General features: G+C 36.4%; 1 protein-coding gene across 2 annotated transcripts in view; it reads left to right on the forward strand.

The window, feature by feature from the left end:
• The window catches only part of LOC142339646 (elongation factor 1-alpha-like), a 109,208-nt gene extending 93,314 nt beyond the window's left edge, over positions 1–15,894 (forward strand). For both annotated transcript variants that reach the window (XM_075389836.1, XM_075389837.1), the window contains exons 2-4: positions 5,645–5,704; positions 13,122–13,399; positions 13,820–15,894. In XM_075389836.1, coding sequence (XP_075245951.1) covers positions 5,673–5,704; positions 13,122–13,399; positions 13,820–15,765 — 2,256 coding nt within the window. In that variant the 5' untranslated portion in view covers positions 5,645–5,672 and the 3' untranslated portion in view covers positions 15,766–15,894. The remainder of the gene's footprint in view (positions 1–5,644; positions 5,705–13,121; positions 13,400–13,819) is intronic.
• Positions 15,895–17,186: the final 1,292 nt, after the last annotated feature.

The raw sequence follows: 17,186 nt of genomic DNA on the forward strand, positions 1-17,186 counted from the left end.
ACCGATTTAAACTAATCTGTTCAAAAAACCGACTTTGTTAGGCTAAGCGATCAGTTTTGAGCCATTTTGGAAGTTATTCTTAGTGAGAAATCAGCCTTTGTATTTCTCAGAAATAATACGTATGTTGCATTTAGAACGGAAAATCTAAGCGAAAGTTTTGATATAATACGCACAAAAATTCTCTATCTAGTGATATAATTTATTCAATTCAATTTACTCGGTAACAACGACCCTCAATTAGAGATTATTGCTTTCTAAACTGACTTCTCAAAAGCTTTTGACAAAGTTCCACATTATGAGTTAATTCGAAAATTGACTGAAATTGGAGTTGGAGGATGTTTGCTCGAAATTTTAATCGACTACTTGAGTGATCGACGACAATATGTGCGTGTGGACAATACGAGTTCGAAGATACTCGATATAACAAGCGGGGTACCACAGGGGTCACTCCTAGGCCCTATACTGTTCTGTATATTTATTAACGATCTTCCAGATGTACTGATGTTTCCTGAGCCCTTTATCTTCGCTGATGATCTTAAAATTTTGGCTGTACAAAGAAGCTACTGGGAAGTCCAAGATGATCTACATGGGATTAAGAACGGGATAATCCAAAACAAAATGGAGCTGGCAAAAGACAAGTGTGCGTATCTGAAATTCAGAGGTAGAGACCAACAGTACAAATTGATGGGAAAAGATTTGGCGAAATCCACGACTGTCAAAGAACTTGATATTCACGTGGCGGCTGATGTATCGTGGAAACAACATATTGAAGAAAGAATGAAGGAAGCAAATAAAGTTCTGTACATGCTTAAGCGAAATGTTGCAAACAAAGTAAACACGTTTGTGAAATTGGGATTATATAAGTCCTTGATTCTGCCGGTATTGCTGTATGGTTTCACGTGCTTGACTGCAGGAAGAACTGAAATTCAAATTCTGGAAAAGTTTCAAAAAAAGGTAGTCAAATGGATAACGTGAAATAAAGATACAGAATACAAAAGCCAGCTTCGACTACTAAACATATTGCCATTACCAATGTTTATACAACATAACGATCGTTGAAGGGTTTCAAAAGCTTTGAATGAAGAGAATAGCTGCATCGAGCTACCTGAAGTACATACGAATGAAACAAGGAAAAACGAAATTTTCAAAATGACGAAAACTCGAACAGAAAAAGCGCGCAGCGAATTCACCTTTAAAACCTGTCAAATTGCAAACCGCCTGAAAAATTTAATAAACTTAAGGGAACCATCTGGACTGAAAAACCGAATATTACGTACAATGTGAAATTTTTTCGAGAAAAAATTTTCTGAGCGAAATATTTGCACTTGGCAATTGTTTTGCGATTGTCAAAACTGTAGAAACTATTGGAGATTATTTTAATTTGATGACTGGGACTTTAGACCCTTCAGCACAGCTGTAAATCAACAACAACAACAACAACAACAACAATAATTTCAAAGCCGATTTTATATCAAAAAATTTTTTATCGAATATAGAAGTCGCAGTTAATTAGGGTCTGAGGATGAGCTATTTAAGATTTTGGTAACATTTACTTGATAATTTTCTTCATTTTTTGAATAGCAGTTACCACATCTGAGGAAACTGCTTCGAAGATTAGTTTTGGTCATAAAAAATTATTCTGTATATCCAGCAAGTCGTGAGAGCGGTTCATTTATACATGTCATCGTGATCCGACAGTTCTCAGCAGCATTTTATGCAAAAGTTCTCAGTGTTACATTCTCATCGGGTGCATTTCAAAGTAATGTTTTCCTCAGAACAGTGAAAATTCCTGAGAACAGTAATCTACGAAGTGATCCCCAATGTTTATTCATGTTTTGTTTTCTCAAAAGTTTCGGAAGCTTTTCCAAGTATTCTGTTTTGCAATTCGTTACCATTTTGAGTGCATTCCATAATTAAACTATTTGGGCATGAAGTTAATAGGTTTTATATTAATCATGATTTTGTTTTCACAAGTTTTAAATTCAAGGTGCACATAATGCACTTCTTGAGTTTTCTGGTTCCCGCTGTTCTCCAATAAGTAACGCCAACGGATCTTTTTGCAGCACAGGTCTGAAACATGTCTAAGGTCATCTCGTGTTTTTTTTCCTTTGAATTAAAATTCCTTTTGTTAAATAGTATCATTTTTGGGTTTCCGCTGTGCACAGCAACGGAGAAGCTGATGGCAAGAAAGACTTTGTCTAATTTGGCGGTACAGTTATATTGGTTTTTGTCTGATTTTCGAGAATCTTTTGCAGAGCATCAGCAAATCAATAGCACAAAGACATCATTGAGTTTGTGGGTCAGGTCATCAGGAAGAAGAGCGGGACATTGAGTTGTCAAACTATTTAAGCACGTCAACAAAAGGAGTGCTTCAATATTGCTGAACATTTTTGTTTCTTTGTAATAGGTTTCCATGTGTGGGTTTCTACTTTTTTAGGTTAATTTTTTAAAGTAAAATTTCTGTTTGCGTACTTTCTCAAAAATTAAGTTTGCCTACTCGTGTTACTTGCAAAAACAATTGAAACAGTCAGGTCTTTTTTGTCCGATATACATGTCAGACGTTATGCTTTTAGTTCATGAATTTATGTCTCAGAAATCTTTTCTGCGGAATATCAGTTTTCTCGTCATAATTGTTGATTTAGCAATAAAACACGCTTACGTGTAAAAAAGGACTAATAACGGATAAACCAAACTGCAGTTTCAATTGTTCCTTCATGGTCGCGTGGAGGTCCATATTGGCTTTCAAATTTTTCCTAATTATTGATTCAATGTAGCTGCTTTAATGAGGATTCATTTTCAATTACGCTTCCATCTACTGCGTTCTATGAAAATTCTCAATTATTTTTTACACCAAATTTAATCAAATCTGGACATACATCATTATTATGTAATGTAAAAATGTAATTGTTTTTATCGGTTATGCTAGTCGAGGAAAATGAAATGTATTTTCAATGTGGTTCTTAAATCAAATTTGGAAATCTTTGAAGAAATGGTAATTGAATGTTTGAGCATCAGGTGATCTAATAAATGACCCCTCTTGACATCTTGCTAGGTTCAGCGTTGTTTGTACATAAACACATTGATTCTGATCTTTTCATGTATTGCACGAACGCGCAACAAGCTTTGCGCATTTGCTTCTGTAGAGCAAACTTAATTGAGTCAATCTTTTACGCCGTTAAGACAATATTATTTATTTTATTGTTCTTATGCTACTTTCAGACGTCGGCAAGCCACACTGCTTAATTCAGACCCCGCCAACTGGTTGACTTCAGATTTTTTTCAGATATGGCACCAATAACTCGAAGCAAGGCTAAGTCAAGTGGAATTAACATCAGTTTCGAGTCTTTGTGTCTACCTACAAAGTCGCTTAGCAAGAAGATTCAACGGAAAATAATTGAGAAGAACAAAGATGATGATATTATGAACAAAGTTGAAGAACTTCAATGCAGTATTTGTTCTTTTATTTTTCAAGTGCCATATTCCCTTCAACCATGCAAACATACGTTTTGCAAGGAATGCATTAGCGAATGGCTTACCAGGCAACTCACTTGTCCTCTGTGCAGGCGAGAGCCTGAAGTTTTTAATCAAAACGATAAAGCTGAAAAGGAGATTTCAATGTTAGTTAGTAACCTGTCGGAATCACAGCAGGACGATTTAGGCTTTACACCTGATGTGAAACCTAAGGATAGATTTATCCCTTCGCTATTCGATGGCATGACAATAGCTGAGTTCAAAAATAGCATCGCGCTCAATAACAAACTCACAGCCGTTGATGCTGCTAGCACATCACAGCCGCAAGTACCACAACCTCAGATTCCTACTTCGAGTGGGTCTGTTCCTTTCCGGGAGTCGACAAACAGGAACTTCAACTTTGCCCACCAGTCGGCTCAACGTCGTCCTCATTTCCGTGGCCGATTTCAAGGGAGAGGATCTCATCGACAACCTCCCACGCATCAACCTAACCAATATGGAGCTTTCATTAACAACGTTAATATCTTCCGCTTCGGTATGAACCCTCATGAGTTGAGTGTGCTCAATAACAACATCGCTTCTTTTAACAACCCAATGTCCTGGAACCTTCTCGGTACTAATAATCACAATAGAATCACAGCGGTTCCAGTACAGCCGCAAGACCCCTACAACTTGCTAAACTCTTCTTACACTGCCCCCAACTTATTTACAGGCCAAACTCAGACGACAACCGAAATCCGTCATCTTACAGCAGCGACCTCTAGTTTTGCTCCTGCAAACTTTCTCAACTTCCTGCCAAATCCTCTAATCTCACAGGGTGCTCCTCAAATTAACCCGATATTGCCACAGCCGCAACGACAGGCAGCTACCATTTCCTCCTCCAACACCGCCAATACTTATATACCTCCTACTCAACATTCACAGTTCTCAGCAACCACAACCAACAACCCTACTCGCCTCTGCTTGAACCCTCCGAGACCTCCCCCCGCGACCCAAGTTAACCTGCCCACTGTCAACCTACTCAACGCCGCAGCTACCCTGGTACCTCAGCATAGTGGAGCTACTGCCTCCCATTCACAGTTCTGGGCGAATGCTATTGGCGGAGTCAATTTATTCAGACCTTTGATTCCTACTAACCCGCCGGCAGCTGTGAACGTAACAGGACCACCTCTAGTTCTCTCAGAACCAATGCCAAACAGGCGTCAAGCGACGGACTTCACACAGCTACAGCTGAATGCTCAATCGCAACTTTTTGTTCATTATTTAGGTTAATTCTTCTTTCAGTTGTGTAAAATAGTACCACCGTTTGTCTAGAAAATATTGTCGCTATTCGTTCTTGTTCGCTGTTTTTACTGTCAACAGTTCGACAAAAAATATCTGAGCTCTTTTAAACAGCCTTTGATTTGTATAGTTTTATAGTGGAGTTGATCTCATGCGCTTTTCTACCAATATTTTTCCGTAAAGGTTTTATATCATGCATATTTCAAACATATTTTGATATTTGTTTAGATGGTTAATTGTTATAGGTAATTAATTTTTTATCCCTTGCACACTTTTCACATCTTAAGAAATCATAAGCATTCGGTTTAGACAATTGTCGAAATTTGTTACACGTTCGCAAATCTTGCTAAGTTACATTTGTAAACGTAACAGTACCCATTTATGAATGTGGTTATGGTTTCAGAAAAAAAATTAATCTTTTGGTACCGAGAGAGGGGCGTGTAATTATGGTTAGTAATATAAATAAGTTTCTGGCATATTTTCTAATCATTCTTGAACACCTTATGAATTAATCGGGAGCAAGTTATAAATTTCATATTAGTCAAGCCCTGAAAAAAAAAATCGAAAATGTGATTCTAATAAATCCCAATTGATTAATCTAAGTTCAGTGACCTGTGCCAGAACTGTGGCTTTAATATTTAATTCATAAGCCAGATGCAGAGAGAATTACAAAAATCTCTATCATTGTATTAGTTGCTCTCTCACACGCACACACACCGGCCATATAAGTTAATATGTTCATACTGAGTCGTGCGTTCTGCTCTGTTAGGCGTCGGCGAAGGGGATTTGGTTTATTTAAGAGTGACAAACAAACCACAAGAATGCATCATCTGTTTATTAATAAAGCAGAACTGAAAGCCCACGCTCATAATTTAACCTATTATGTCGTTTCAGATCAGATTTGGAAGAATTAAAATTTGATGTCAAGGCACAAAACAATTCGAAATCGAGAGTAAGTAGAGCGCCGGTATTTGTATTTATAAGTAGTCATAAAAATTACTTAGATTCTATCTCACATGCTGTGTTGGAATAGTATTGAAGTGATCTTAAGCGCCGTGACGGCGGCTAGGTTGTGTTGTCTAGTTACTGCCAAACTAAAGGCCATGTTATTGAAATTTTAAAATTAACATATCGTTTTTTATACAAAATTTTAAGTAAACGTTTACATGCTGTTTGTGATAAATGAAAAATACAATTAAAAATTGGTTGATCGTGGTGATAATTTGTAATTGTTGAGGCGTATTAATTGAAGATGTTCGCGGACTTTTATTTTTGTATGTATAATATTAATAACATGGCGTTAACTTTTATGAATATGAAATGAAGTCATAAAAATCCTCCTCCACCTAGAATTGACAGATCTTCACCAAGATTTTAAAACAAAAATACAAAATGCGTGGGCTTATATGCAGGATGACTCATTTTTAAACTATTACTCGGAACCACTTTCTAGACCCGTTTTTAACTAATCATATTTAAGAATTTCATTTTTTGAGAAATTAGAATTAAATCTATCTTCATGTTATTTTGAGCTTTTTTTACATGAACCTAAAGAATTGTAATTATAATATTTTATTGGCCTTTGCTCAGTTTTTAAATATTGAGGAAAATGCTGACTAATTCAAAATCGGTTTTGAAAATTGGATTCTTGGCTTCAACTTGTATGTTTAATTTATAAAGGTCTTTAGATAGACACTAATTTTTCATATGGTTAATAGTTAACTTGGGTTCTCTAGATTTTTACAAAATAGTTCCGATTGGGAAACAAGATAAATTTGACTATCTGATTTAACAAGGAGACTCGGTAATGTGCGTTCGCACATAAAGTTCCGACCCCACTCATCTACACCTACAAACTACTAAATACTGACTACCAAAAAAACAGCGATGAAAATCAAATAATTACAAATATTAATTACGACCAAAACTCGTCCATTTTTTGAAAACCATGATTAACCAAATCAAAATGGAAATAGATCAAACTTATACTAACAAGAATAACCTGTACTATATTGGAAAAAATAGGACTTTTTCTCAATGCAACTTTGTAGCAAGTCGACAAGAAATGAGCAAAAGGGCAAACTTTTGATCCTTTGATTTAAACTTGAATTTAGAAAGTTCTTTAGATAAACACTATTTTTTAAAGCAGTGATAGTCTGTTTTTTTTATGATGTAGTCAATAATTAGCTAGGAAGCTTTAGATTTTTAGAGAGTAGTTCGTGATTGGGAAAGAAGATAAATCTGACTGCCTGATTTAAAAAGTTAAATAATCTTTCAAGCTTGACTTTGCTTTTCTTAATTGCGACGTTTTTAAATTTTTTACTTCTGTTAAATTGTTGATTTTCATGCTCCACTCGAATAGTGTATTCCAATAATGAATTCTGACCAAATCACATTTCTGACCAAATCACAGCTGCATAGCAATACTGTTTTTTTTCAAAGACTATTTTATGGTATTTGTTTGTGCTTTGCTTTTTAATGATATTTAAAAATTATATTTTTCTTCGTTCACTTTCAAGCTTTATTTGACAAAAAAGTTGACAGTACTTCAATTTAGGAGGAATGGATCAATACAAAGTATAAAAGGGTTACTTTAAAGCTTTTGTAATCGTAGTTCTGTTCTTTTCAATTTTGGACTTATTTGTTTAGACCTGATTTTGCTGGTCATTGTTTATATAAATATAATTGTCTTAAATTTTTCTTTTAATTGTGGCAATTTTTGTTACAGGTATTGAAAGTTGTTAACAGCAAAAATTATTTCTACAAATTATCATTTTTTCCGATTTTGAATTTTTTGAAGTCGTCTAAAAGCAATTTGCACGCTATTAACCGTTTTTTTCCTTCTAGATTTACTTTTTGAATTTACTATATTTTGTTTTTGAATCGAGGACCGTCTTCTATTATGTTGTGAAGATTTTTTCACACTTAGTCCCACGAGATCGTTTTTGTGACTACCTCTCACTACTCAATTTGTGCTCACTGTGGAGTTTTTCTCATTTTAACTTGAGAATTGTACTCCACTCTATTTTCTCTGCGCTTATTTTTAGAATTGTAACTAATTCAAAAATTGGTGGTGGATAGAAGGCATCTAAAAAAATCCGTGGGAACTTTAGTTTATCGCAGTTACTCGAGGATTTCAATTTCAAAAATTGGATGCCAACGCAATGATATAATAGTGATTACGAATGTCAAGCTTTTGCTGTGTGATTGCATTTGTTTGCAATACATTTTTAAAACGCTCTTTTCCGGCCATTTATGGGTGTCTGGTGGATATTTTCAAATAGGTAATTTTTGTCTTGATAAATGGTTTGCTTGCTGCTATTTTTTACGATTTCGTTGCTAAGACATATGGCCTGATTATTTAGTGTTGCACTACAAGTATGGGGTTTTGTTTAGTTGTTGTGAGAAAATATTTTTTGATTCAAATTTTTACATGGTTACGAGAAGTTTCGGGTTTTCAGGTGATTAGATATTTGATTTGATGCAGTGAGTTTTTGTCTAACCTTTTCAACTTTGTCCTCAAAAACGGAATAAACAGGTAAAGCCCGAAAGAATTAAGTTGCTGAGCAGCTCTTATAGAGCCTTACGCCTTAGTAGTCTCTAAGTATACGATTAGACGAAACTGTTTTGATTCGCCCCATAAGGTTTTTGTTAGCTCCAAAATTTTTCACTTTTTTAAATCATTAACGGCATTCAATGAATCAGCTCTTTTTAGTAACGGAAAGTCTAAAGGATTGCAGATTTTTCAAACAACGCGTAGAGCTTGGTGAATTTATTTTTTGTAGGATTATTAGACGTCCTCATGCTCGAGTCAACAGTTTAGAACTAATGATTCATCAAAGGTTGGCTTGCCGTACACGAAATGTTACATGATCAAACGGAATTCAAAATGAAGGTTTCTTTGAGTCACCATGAGTCATTTTTATAGTGCAGGAAAACAATGGTGCCTATATTTTACTCACAAACGTCGGATCTTCGCGGAAAAGTTGGAAGTGATAGCAACATTATAGATTTTAAATTGCTCTCACCAAGTCTTAAGCAATTTTTGTAAAGGTGTTTATTTTTGTGCGAAAAAAAAGACAGACGCTTGGTTTCTTACGTGATGTCTCTTTCCCTCATTCATAGTTTGAAGCAGCTGAACTGATATAGTGGCAGTTTGCTGTCAAAAGTCTTATGAAACGCGCCAAAATGGTCATTTTTCGCTTTAAATCTTGACAGTGCTACATATAACTTCTATTGACGTTATTTGAAGCCCTTTTGTGAACTTAGTCCCCCAGGCCCCCCTCTCACGACTGAAGCAGGCTGTAATAGAATCGAGCTTCCCACCAGTCGTTGGAGAGCAATGCTTCCGACGTTAGATGGTTGTTTGTACAAGTTTCATGGCTGAAAAACGCACAATAGTAGTAATAGAGGCTGATTAGAATAACAACGGGGGGGGGGGGGGGGGCACTTTTTCGTATTTGGTGAAGAAAATTTGTCATCCCACCTCGTTGTAAACATGTCGTTGCAAAAAGTGCCCGTCCCCCCCCCCCCCCCCCCCCCGTTGTTCCTCTAGTCAGCCTCTATTACTACTCACAATTCTCAATTGAATAATTGCGCCCACCTGATTTTAACCCTTTTGTTTTGTTAAATGTCAGTTGATCAAAGTATTGAAAATTGAGAATAGTTCATTTGTGCCCAATTGCGATAGACATTGTAAAAAATTTCTCTTCTTCCTGCAATTTTTGTTTTGGGAATTAAACTGAACAACTCAGCTGAACTTTCCTGAAACTTAATTCGAAACGCTCTGAAATCATAAACCTTCTTTGGTTAGTACTAAAGTTCACAGGGAATTTTGGAACTGTTGTGCAACCATGCGCAATTTTGTGCCCAGTTGCGATTTGAATGCCTTGCCCGTGTGCTCCCCTGTTCCCATTTCAACCACAACTGTGAATGAGAAACAACTCACTTCTCTTGCCTTGCCTACGCTCTCTTGACTCAGTTCCCTGCCCCCACTCTCTCCTATCTCCAGTTTCTACAGTTCCCCCAGCTTCTATTCCTTCATTGCTCTATACTGCTATGCAGCCGTATCTGCTAGCGTGCTCACTAATAACCGCAACGTGTATATTCATTCCATTCATGTTCCAAATACTCGACGTCCTAGTGCGTTCCTGGCGAAACAATGCGTTACAGTGCCTAGTGTTAAGCTGAATGTGCGCTAGCACTACCTACTAACAGTAATAGAGGAGAACAAATTATTCTGGGACCGGTTCCCTCTTACTTGCTTGCTTATATCCATTCTTTCCTTAGCCTAATTTCTACCTCCCTTCCCCCCTCTCTCGCTAGCTCAGTTTTGGTCCTGGAGGTAGTGAGGAATGGAATTGAATCGAATGTTGGGAAAAGGGGCTTGGAAAGAAACAGAAGGAGCTATGCAAGGCAGAATTGAGCGAGCGGAGGGAAGCAAAAGGAAAGGGGGAAAAGTGTTCATACGTATGTGCGCAGGGGTCGATGCTATATACGATACTACATACTGCTGTTCCCTTTTCTTTCTCTCTTTCTTTTGACTACGAAATGTGATGTGTGTGCATATATGCATACAGTGCACGCAACGTTCAAATGCACTCTGAACAGAATATATGTATGTATGTGCGTATGTGCGTATATATGAAGATATGGCTGAAAAGAGAAGAAAAGATATACAGTGAGAAAGAGAGAGTTTACTTGTGAAGCAAAGCAATTAAGCAAATTGAGAGAAATCGAAAGAGAGGCCTTTCTGTCTTAGTTGGATGTTGAATGCGAGCGAGCTAACTTTACTCTAGATAAATTCAATGTATGCTTTGTGAATATTTGAGCTCTCTTGGCGTGGTGGTGTTGGTAGTAGTACTAGTTGTGGTTGTGGGTGGTTCTCTCTTTATTTCTCTCTAGCTCGCTTCTTTATTATTTTGGTACCATTCGGTTTGCGATGATGTTAAAAGAGCAATCAGGTCATTCTTTCTACCATGTAATGCTGCTGTATATACACGCTCTGCCTGTTATGGTGACAAATCACACAAGGGTAGAACACCTAACGATCACAAGGAAAAGGCTTTGTTGTCCCAGGGAAAGTAAACATACAACAATCATCACGAAATGGGTCAATATATTAAAGAAATGTTTCCAGTTAATGATCATAATATGTAGTATCATAAACTAAATTATTTCACCACATACCCTGCTGACTGAAAAACATATCTGACCTCTAAAGTCCTGTTTTTACCTGTTTATATATCTTATTATGAAGCAAAGAGATTTAGCTATAAAATTTGATTCTTTTCAGTCTATGATACAATATCGATAGAAATGCATGATGCTTGTCGAACCTGCTCCAAAAAGAAATGTCGATTGTAAAAAACGTGTTTTTTGCAGCTCTTAACCCATGCCCTCGAAGTAGACGCCATCTATTTAAATTTGGTTTGATCAGAAATATTCCAAAATTGGCAAAATTAAGAAGACACTTGACAGTAATATTTCTGATATTTATGAAAAACTTAAAAATTTTGAACATTGACGTTTGAATTAATATATAATATGATACATTAAATTTTACATGACTTCTGCATACATGTGCCGTTTTTGCGTTAACTACAACCATTGTTTAAAGCTACTGCACCCCGTAAATTGAAGATAAACTATCGTTGTTGATAATGATGAAAAAATAGTTTGCCTTTATACCCTGGAAATGTTATTCATCAAAAGCAGTTGTGAGTACAAAGTTTATTCCGCTAATCAAGTTCTTGAAATATTTTGCAAAAAGTTTTTGCAACAATAAAGCAAAAAAGAGCATTAAAAATTTAGCTTTTATGTGGAAACGATTGCGTGCTAGAAGCAGCATTCTTTCAAATCTGTAGAGAACAGATAGGCCATACGCCTCTAAAAATAGAGAATGAAGAACTGAAAAAAAAACAAAAGTGAGGAAAAAGCAAATTGAATGATTAAATCTAGTCTTTATTGTCACAAACGTATTAAACTGTCGAGGAGATAGTATTTCGCGAGATGTTGTCTGAAAAAATATTTCCAATCTTACGAAGTGCCGACATTGATTGAAATTATGTAAACTGAGGTTATTAACTAAGTTTTTTTTTGAAAAAGACCCAGTCTATGAAATTTTCCACCCTTTAAACCACATCATGTTCCAATTTTGAGGATAACTAAAATAAGTGAGGCCAGCTGTTTCCGCGGTGCATGTTCCTGAAATTTGCCCGTTTTCTTTTCACTGATAGTTTACTTAATTGAACCATTGCTGCATTAAGACAACCAAAATTTTGATTTTTTTCGTAATCCCTCAGATCTTTTTTAAGACTTAGTTGTCGAATATGTGGCATAAAGAAAATAAACGAAATTTGTCAATTTTTTTGTGAAATCTGAGTTTATCAGAGATTTGTAAAAGCAGAATGCAAACGGAATGGTTAAATCTAAATTGTTAAATTTGCGGTTGCAATATCTTCTATGATTCTGTGAGGAAGTTTGTTTAATAGAGATCTAGAACCATGACTGACCACAAATTTTTCGCTATGAGTCAAACTCCCAACATCGGTTGAAAAATGAGACAGGTTGATTAGAATTTTGAAACATAGCAGCGCAATTTTCGACAATTCTGTTTTTTTTCTTCGATAGGGGAAGTATAGATACATAAAGTTTGGTGAACCGCAAAAAGTTCATGTCTTTTGACAAATGAATGACTATTTTTTAATTGCATATTTCGTGCGACATTAAGTTTCCAATGTGGGGTTTATCGAGAATATATACTCGATTTTGTCGATCATTTTCACGACCCATGTTTTCAGATTAGAGTTGTGTAGAAAATTGTTACATCGAGGTAATTTGGTTTTAATTTGGTTGCAAATAGACAATAATGTGACAATAATTTGTAAGTAATTTCCACGCCATAAGTAACTAGATCCCTTGAATCACCTTTTCTATCGATAAAGTATTTAATGCTTAACATATTGTCAATAAGACTGAAATGAAAGAAAGTCTAATTGATGATTATTTTTTTAATTAAATAAATTTTGAATTTTTAAAAGTTTTTGAAAAAATATTTTCATTGGGTCTTTTTCCGTGTAATGCTTGGAAGCCAATAAATTTGTGACTTTAGAAGTAATCTTCGTTTTTTTTTTCAAAAGTTTTCATCAGCCAAACTTATGTTTGTGCTGTATGTACACACCTTGCTTTAATTACCAACTGTTCCTATGAAAGGATATTATTCTTGAGCTTTTTACGATAAGCATTTTAAAGTAGTTTGACAATTCAAAGCTGCAAATGTAAGTATTTGTAATGTTTTCGGTGGAGCGTACATAAAACAAGGACAGTGTGTAAAAAAAACTGTATAAAAGTTGGGTGGTATGTTTTAGAGATTCGTTCTCCCGCGAGTATGAGAGCCAGCAATTCGGGTCCCTGAGCAAGTCATACGAAGACCACCACTATGAACTGTCAGCGTCCCCATCTGTGTCACAATATATGCTTTCCAACGGAGCAGGCGCTACATGTCTCTCCAATTTTGTACGTATTCCAGAACCCTCCCAGATACCAGAAGAAGAACCGATCAGCGATATCGAGGATTACGGCGATGAGGATGATGACGGATTCGCTAAAAGCTTTGATACATCTAAGTTATCTGCTGCTGATCAAGGTATCAATATTTGGTTTTAAATTGAATTTGTTTGAGCGGTGAACTTTTTGGTCATGTGCTCAGGATTCCAAATTTCTCAGCTATCCACAAGCGTATAATTTGCTCTTAGGGTTTTGAAATAAGTGAACATTGATGGAAGCATAATCGTGGAGGTACAAATTTCAAAGTTTTTGTGAGAAATGTTTTTTGGGAGCAGCCTTTATTGAACTCATTATGCTACAGACATAGAGAAATGAGTAATTAAGTCTTTTAAGAAGATGAATGGTATGATTTTAAAACAATTTTGGAATGCTTCTCAATTAACTTTTTACTACAGACAGATTCTGGAACTATTTTTTCCATTGGTGTTTTGGTGCTTTGTTATACTCCGTTCTTTTTTTAACGAAAGACACTTCATTATTCGAACGTCTTATATTTCAGAGAAACTAAAAGCTTGCCTTATGCAAGTACAGAGCGTGGTTGGGGACTCGCTATGTGACTCTCTGATAACTCAGACTCTAATCCAGTGCAACTTCAACGTCGAACAGACAATAGACACCCTCGTGGCCAGTCCTAGAAACCCCGACAAGACTTCGAAGTCTTTCTTCTCAGCTCAAAGCAATACGTCATCAAACGCCAGATTCATAAACCCCAATATTCAAACTTCATCTATCGATCTAGATAGCAGTAAAAGGGTGCTACATTTCAATAATCTACAAATTTCTGATCCATCTATAACAAAAAGCAACAACAAACCGTCAACAAATAAACATATTCTTAAACAGTCTGAAGTCTTACCATGTGAAGGTAGTCCAAACAATGCAGCAAAGTTTTCAAGAACAGCAACGGGAGGAGTCAGCAAGGAGTCGGTCATCAGTAATTTGTCGGAGAGGTCAAGGTTTGATTCGGGAAGCTCTGGCCCTATTCAATACAGCAATCAGTTATCCAATTTTTCACCCCAAGTGTCGAAAGCACCAAGTAACGAGTCGGGTCCGATGTACGACGAGCCTGTTCTGGACGAGAAAACGAAAGCAATGCTAACGGAGGAATGTAAAAAACCGACGTTAAGTGTGGTCGTCATAGGACATGTTGATGCGGGCAAAAGTACTCTAGTCGGTCACTTACTTTATAAAATTGGATACGTTACCAAAAAGGAGATCAGTAAATTTGAACAGGAGTCAAAAAAGGAGGGCAAATCTTCGTTCGCCCTTGCCTGGGTTATGGACGAGAACGCAAGCGAACGAAGTCGAGGTGTGACCATGGAAATTTCTGAGAAGTATTTTGAAACCGACAAATATTACATCACAATTGTGGACGCTCCTGGTCACAAAGATTTCATACCTGCTATGATCACTGGAGCTGCAGAAGCTGACGCAGCGCTGTTGGTTGTTGATGCATCTGTAAATGGATTCGAATCTGGCTTCAACGCAAAAAATTTATCGTCTGGTCAAACTGGCGAACACGCGGTGCTTGCTAGATCATTAGGCGTTGCCAATATGATTGTTGTTGTGAACAAAATTGATACTTGCTGTGATCCCAAACAACGCATGACCGAAATTCAAGGCATTCTTACCCCGTTTTTGACAAAGAAAGCGGGCTACAAACCAAGTGATATTAAGTTTTTGCCCTGTAGTGGGTTTTATGGTACAAACATTAAAGAGAAAGGAAATATGAGTTGGTTCGGGGGCCCAACATTATTGGAGGCTATCGATTCGTTGCCTTCGCCTGCCAGGGGCACCGATCAGCCATTTTGCATGGCCATCACAGACACGGTCAAAGTTTCATCCAATAACGTAACAGTATCTGGTGTTATCAAGTCCGGATTCGTGAAACACAATGACAAAGTGATAGTTCAACCTGCAAACATATCCTCAGTTTTGAAAGGAATTAAAGTTTTGGATAAAGCGGCGAAAGGGGTGAGCTCTGCGGCTGCGGGAAACGCACAGATAGCTGTTGCAGGATCGCATATACATTGCGTGCTTAACATTGACGGTGCTTCGTTGGTTCCTGGGAGTTTTGTGTCCGCGTATAGCAATAACAACCCTACGATGCTTGTAACCAATTCCTTCTACGCAAGGATTATTACTTTCAATTCCGAAGAAATATTAACGCGTGGTTCGGCCGTGGAAATGCATTACGTCACGTTACAAGAACCGGTATACATTAAGAAAATTGTCAGTTTATTGGACAAATCTGGTGCTGTTTCAAAGCGAAACCCAAAATTTGTGCCCAAAAATTCTTCAGCAATGGTGTTGATTACGGTGCAGAGAAATATATGTGTGCAACTGTTTAAGACGAGTAAATTGCTCGGCAGGTTTATGCTGAGACTGAATGGTGCGACAGTTGCTGCGGGAATCATTGATAAAATTTCCGAGAAATCAAATTGAAATGTATTTAAATTGGTGTATGTGTCTATCTATCGTGGTGCCTGTATCGTGCTATGGGCTTTGTGAACTTTAGTATCTGTAGTGTTGAGGTTCGTAGATTTAATCAGAATTGAATCTTGATACCAAGAACTTTTTTAAATGACAAATGAGGCTCGGTAGTGTGCGTTTGCGCATAATTTTTCGGCCCCGCTCAACCACGTTTTTGACCTAATTGGCCCCCAAAAGGGAAGAGATAGAAAACTTCAAAAATCTCTTATCGTTGGAAAATAATTGGTTTATCCATTCAAAAGGTTGCTCTAAGCTCAGACTACTATGCAAACGGCAATAACTCATTAGAGGGCCGATGATAAACGATGATAGCTAAAATTAAGGAGTGTAAGACAGAAGACAAACAACAAAATCAAATAGAAACAACAGGCATTACTTACGACCAAAAGTCATCGTCTATCATTTTTTAAAAAAAAAACAATGAAAAAGTCAAAATAGCATAAGATAAAAAGTAAACTAAACCAAGTGACTTGCATTTCACCAGCAGAAAAGATATGGGACCTGTTTTTTTGAGAATAATTAACAAGTGTAGAGAGAACAAAGGGCAAAGTCAGAAAATACGTTTACATTTGTTGAAAGCAATTTATTTCAAAGTCATGAAAGCAATTAGCTATCAACTGAAAGCATTCAGTGGCATTATTTATATCTTCATACAAAAACATTTAGACATGTTCTTATCAAGAATGTCATACGACTGCAAAACGAAAGAACTACAGCCTAAAATCAAAAAGTCTTTTTAATTTTGCGAGGAAACGGTGTCGAATCCTATAAGATAAAAATGTATTCACTAAAAATATTCAATATGAAATTGTGCCTTGCTTAAATGCAACTAATGTGATAAACGACTTATCATTAATGTGCCAATAATGTGATGATCGGACAAGACTGCAAAAAGAACCTCAAAAACTGGAAAATGTCAGAAAATAATGAAAAAATTTATGAAAACTCGTAGTATCAACATCATTAATTAAATGATAAACAGCAATTGGGACTACATTATAATACAAATGAGAAAGAAGGCAGTCTAGATTTAATGAGACTGCGCTACAAGTTTTGAAAAATGAGTTCGAAAGTGGCAAAACTAAAAACACAATTTTTTTTGAAACGAAACCTTTTTAAAAAACTTAGACATGGAAACCGTAAGCTTTCAGCTAAAAAATTCAGTAGAGCTTAACTTGTTATTGCTTTGGATTCCCATTGTTCATTTCATTGCTGAGACTAAAACAATACATTATACACTTCAACACCGAATACAAAGCAGAATTCAAAATTCCACGGACAATTTTCCACAACTAGACCAAAGCTGGTCTTGCTCTTGCTGCTTCTCCTTCAAAACAAAAAACTACCAAAGGTTTCCAAAATAGCTATTTTGA

Source organism: Convolutriloba macropyga, chromosome 5 (genome assembly GCF_964194025.1).
Source record: "Convolutriloba macropyga chromosome 5, txConMacr16.3, whole genome shotgun sequence".
In the NCBI taxonomy this organism is placed as follows: domain Eukaryota; kingdom Metazoa; phylum Xenacoelomorpha; order Acoela; family Convolutidae; genus Convolutriloba; species Convolutriloba macropyga.